Source organism: Palaemon carinicauda, chromosome 41 (assembly GCF_036898095.1).
Source record: "Palaemon carinicauda isolate YSFRI2023 chromosome 41, ASM3689809v2, whole genome shotgun sequence".
Classification (NCBI taxonomy): Eukaryota; Metazoa; Arthropoda; class Malacostraca; order Decapoda; family Palaemonidae; genus Palaemon; species Palaemon carinicauda.
Window position 1 is genome coordinate 56,597,585 of NC_090765.1, and position 5,000 is coordinate 56,602,584.

Sequence of the window (5,000 nt, forward strand, 5' to 3'; positions counted from 1 at the left end):
TATTAATATTATTATTACTATTATTGTTATCATTATCAGTAGTAGTAGTAGTAGTAGTAGTAGTAGTAGTAGTAGTATTATCTAAGCTATAACCCTAGAAATAAAAGCAGGATGCTATAAGCCCAAGGGCTCCAACAGGGAAACATAGCTCAGTGAGGAAAGGAAATAAGGAGATAAATTACAAGAGAAGTTTAAGAACAATAATAGCATTAAAATAAATCTTTCATATATGAACTATAAGAACTTCAAAATAACAAGATGAAGAGAAACAAGATGGAAGAGTGTGCCCGAATGTACCCTCAAGCAAGAGATCTCTAACCCAAGACAGTGGAAGACCAGGGTACAGAAGCTATGGCATGACCTAAGACTAGAGAACAATGGTTTGAGTATGGAGTATCCTTTTCCTAGAAGAGCTGCTTACCATAGCTAAAGAGTCTCTTCTGCCCTTGCCAAGAGGAAAGTAGCCACTGCACAATTACAGTGCAGTAGTTAATCTCTTGAGAGAAGAAGAATTGTTTGGTAATTTCAGTGTTGACGAGTGTATGAGGAAAGAGAAGAATGTGTAAAGAATAGGTCAGACTATTCTGTTTAAGTCAGCAAGGATAAAATGAGCCGTAACCAGAGAGAGGTATCCAATGTAGCACTGTCTAGCCAATCAAAGCATACAATAACTAGGTAGTATCTCAACGGGAGGCTGGTGCCTTGGCCAACCTACTTACCTGATATTCAGCACCGCAACTCAGGTCAGTGATGACGAAAGAATTGTGGGTACGCCCCAATTCTCGCGTATGCCATGACCCGCCCCCTAACGCCTCACGCCACCATACAGCCCACGCCCTTACGGCCGCTCCGCCCGTGTCGCCGGGAGTCCAGGCCACCGTCAGGGAAGAAGAGGTCGCGTCTGCTATGTGGACTGACGGTGCGCTTGGGGGGACTGAGGATAAAGCGAAGAGATTATCATTAACAATATTACATGAGGGATGGAATGCTTTTCATTCTTCTTCATGGAAAGAAAAAGGTGTCTTTGGAAAGAATAAAGTGTCTATGACGAGAAAAGTGTCTATAAAAAGAAAAAGGTGTCTTTGGAAAGAATGAAGTGTCTATGACGAGAAAAGTGTCTATAAAAAGAAAAAGGTGTCTTCGGAAAGAATGAAGTGTCTATGACAAGAAAAGTGTCTATAAAAAGATAAAGGTGTCTATGACAAGAAAAGTGTCTATAAAAAGAAAAAAGGTGTATTTACCAAGAAAAAGGGGCTTTTGAAAAGAAAAGAAAATGTCCATAAAATGAAAATTGTGTCTTTGGAAACAAAAAGGTGTCTGAAGAATAGGTGTCTTTGGAAAGAAAAGGGTGTCTCTGGAAAAAAAAAAGTATCTATAAAAAGAGAAAGGTGTCTTTGGAAAGTAGAGGGTGTCTCTGGAAAGAGAAAGGTGTCTTTAGAAAGCAAAAGGTATCTTTGGAAAGAAAAGGGGATCTTTGACAAGAAAGTGTCTATAAAAAGAAAAAAAAAATGTGTCTTTTGAAATAAAATGGTGTCTTTGAAGAAAATGTGTCACAGGAAAGAAAAGGGTGTCTCTGAAAAAAAAAAATAAAAAACGTGTCTATAAAAAGAACGAGGGTTTTTTTTTTTTTTTTTTTAAAGAAAAGGGTATCATTGAAAAGAAAAAAAAAATTCTTTAAAAAGGTAAAGGTGTCTTTGGAAATAAAAAAAAAAAAATGTGTCTTTGGAAAGGTAAAGGTGTCTTTGAAAAGAAAAATATGTCTTTGAAAAGGTAAAGGTGTCTTTGAAAAGAAAAAATGTCTTTGAAAAGGTAAAGGTGTCTTTGGAAAAAAAAGTCTTTGGAAAGAAAAAGGTGTCATTGAAAAGAAAAAAAATGTCTTTGAAAAGAAAAAAATTCTTTGAAAAGGTAAAGGTGTCTTTGGAAAGAGGAAATTGTGTCTTTGCAAAGAAAAAAGGTGTCTTCAGCATCCCATTTCACCCATCTATCTTTTTAAGATGTGTTAGTGTTTTCTAACTGTGATGATATCTCATTCAATAGTAATCACTTTAGAGTAAACAATAGGATTTTAAATTACACAAACAACTGAACAATTATCTTAACAATCATTTAAAACTTTCTGAGATCTTACGTTTGTAAGACCTAACCCTATCTACATAAGGCAAGTCTTGCCTTTAAAGGTGTAAAGGCCACTCATGAATGGCAGAGGCAAGGGACATTGACATTGCCCTAGCAAGCAAGACAATTCCCTAGAGACTGACCATATTTCATATAATCAGCGCCCAAGCCCCTCTCCTCCCAAGCTAGGACCAAGGAGGGTCAGGCAATGGCTGCTGATGATTCAGCAGATAGATCTAAAGACTACCCCAAACACCGCATCCTTAGCTCTTAAAGATGTTAAGGTTGCAGCGACCAAAGGAACTAACGATTTTGAGCGGGACTCGAACCCCAGTCTGGCAATCACGAGGCAAAGACGATATCACCAGGATACCACAACCCCTTCGCCGGGTTTGAACAGTGGAACGGTTCGTCGAACCCGGTTGTCGAACCTACTAGTCAAACAGTTTGAAGAGGTGGAGTCAACCACAAATGCATAAGGCTTGTAGACAATGAAGCTACTCCCACAAAAATCAGGTTAGAATACTCCAGGATTGTGGTGGCCTACGTCCTTGCTTGGCAATCGCCAGACTGGTATCCGAGTCCCACTCAAACTCGTTAGTTCCTTTGGTCACTGCAGCTTCACCTTCCTTGTGAGCTAAGAATGCGCGGTTTGGGGGAGCTTATAGGTCTATCTGCTGCGTCATCAGCAGCCATTGCCTGGCAATCCCCGGTAGAGATGGTCAGTCTCTAGGGCATTGTCCTGCTTGTTAGGGCAATGTCACTGTTCATTTCCCCTGCCCTTCAAGATCGGCCATTAAACCTTTAAACAGTTCGACGAACGTGTTCGACAACCAAATACCCCATTCACACGTTCGAACATCACTTCAAATACTTGTCTGTCGAACCGTGTTCAATCGTGTAAACCCAAAGACCTACCCCATCTACACGACGATTCTTACCTTGCACGTGTAGACTGTACGTGGCTGACGTGTGCAGATACAGGTGTTTCCTGACGGCGTTGATGGCGCAGGTGTAGTTACCTCTGTCCCCTCTTTGGACGCCGCGGATCACGAGAGCTCCGTTGTCTTCTTGTCTAAATCTGGAGAGAGAGAGAGAGAGAGAGAGAGAGAGAGAGAGAGAGAGAGAGAGAGAGAGAGAGAGAGAGGGTTAAGTTTGGATAGCTATAATACTGTATAAATGCTTATAATTATGTACATTATACAATACACAGCAAGCAACACATCAGCCGTGTCTAGTTCACTCAAGGACAAAGACCTCAGACATGTCCTAATTCCTGTCTAAGGTTGGCCATTTTCATCACCAAGCTAGTCACTGCGGATTGGTGATGGTGGGAAATGTAATCTGATCGTTCAAAGCAAACCAACCTAGTATGGGTGTCCCTGACTCGTACACCTTTGCTAATCATGGCGAGACACAAACCCTTTCACCATTATAAAGTATCCCTACTCAGAAAACAATATAATTGTACATACGTTCATAAATACACAGCATTTTTGCATGTATTTGAGTCCTGTATTCTCTTCAATCATATGAATATCTGAATCATAAGAGCTCTACAATTATGAGATAAAATAGAATCTATTCAGTCAGCTGTTCTCTGCGGTGGATTCTAAAGTAGCGAACGTCAGTCACTGTCTTATCCCTCAAGTTAGTGCTGACATGGAGACTTTAAATGGGTTTCTTATCAATCAAGGATAAAAGTCTTAATGAAATTTATATCTATAAAAAGTAGGCAATGTTTTGTTTTATTTTTCAAGGAATCGCTGATTATTTCAGGAAATGAATTACGATTGCAAAACAGAAAAGAAGATGGCAAGCATCCAAAATACTAACATTTATAATATGGAAAACCACAAAAATTTTACTAAAAAAAAACTGTCTATTACTTTATTAAACTAGAGGGGAACTCAGTAGATAGCAGACCTATGCCTCGGTAGCGTATTTCTCAACCTTTTGCCCGACCTTGACCGTAATATGTATTAATTGGCGTGGATTTTCATATACTTAAATTTGAACCAAGTTTGAAATCTGTGACAACGATGTCTAAAGTTATGGCTTCTTACGTTAATTGGAAATTTTACTTGACCGTGACCTTGACCTTCCAAAATTTAATTATTTCCAGTTGTTTTTTTACATAACAGTTAATCCCTGCAAGTTTCATTACTTTACGATTAAAATTGTGGCCAGAAAGCTGTTCACAAACAAACACACATACACAAAAAACAGGGAGTAAAACATAACCTTCCTCAAACTTTGTTGGCGGAGGTAAGAACTCTCTTTTACTTAAGGTTAAATGGCACATGATACGATTTAAACACGTATCCCTAAAATTCAGCAACAAAGACGATCTCTATATTCAATTCTTTTTAGTGAGACAGATTTGCACAGACTCGCAAGGGTACCCCTTTTAGTTCAGAAGAGTTTCCTGATCGCTGATTGGTTGAACAAGATGATTCTAACCAATCATATAGCAGAAAACTTTTCCGAGCTAAAAGGGCACCGCTGCGAGTCGGTGCAAATCTGCCTCACTAAAAAAAATGACTATAGAGATCGTCAATTTTGTGTGTTGCTGAATTTTAGGGAAACATGTTTAAATCGTATCTTGTGCCATTTAACCTTATGTAAAAGAGAATTTTTACCTCCGCCAACGAAATTTGAGGGAGGTTATGTTTTACTCCCTGTTTTTTTTTTTTTTTTTTTGTGTATGTGTGTTTGTTTGTGAACAGCTTTCTAGCCACAATTAAAAAAAAATGAGTATAGATCACTCACTGAAGACCGCCTTACCTGCCATTGTTCTGGAGAGGTATACCTCTCAGGGACCAAATGAGAGGTGCCACTGGATTGCCAACGGTCACGCACGATAATCTCACGTCTTCTCCCTG

General features: G+C 39.1%; 1 protein-coding gene across 1 annotated transcript in view; it reads right to left on the minus strand.

Annotated features, from left to right (window-relative positions):
- LOC137632433 (cell adhesion molecule Dscam2-like) overlaps positions 1–5,000 on the minus strand; it is a 187,160-nt gene that overhangs the window by 28,678 nt on the left and 153,482 nt on the right. The window contains 3 exon segments of the mRNA XM_068364365.1: positions 720–934; positions 3,057–3,196; positions 4,903–5,000. The exon segment at positions 4,903–5,000 is cut by the window's right edge and continues 44 nt beyond it. Of these exon segments, the coding sequence (XP_068220466.1) occupies positions 720–934; positions 3,057–3,196; positions 4,903–5,000 (453 nt within the window).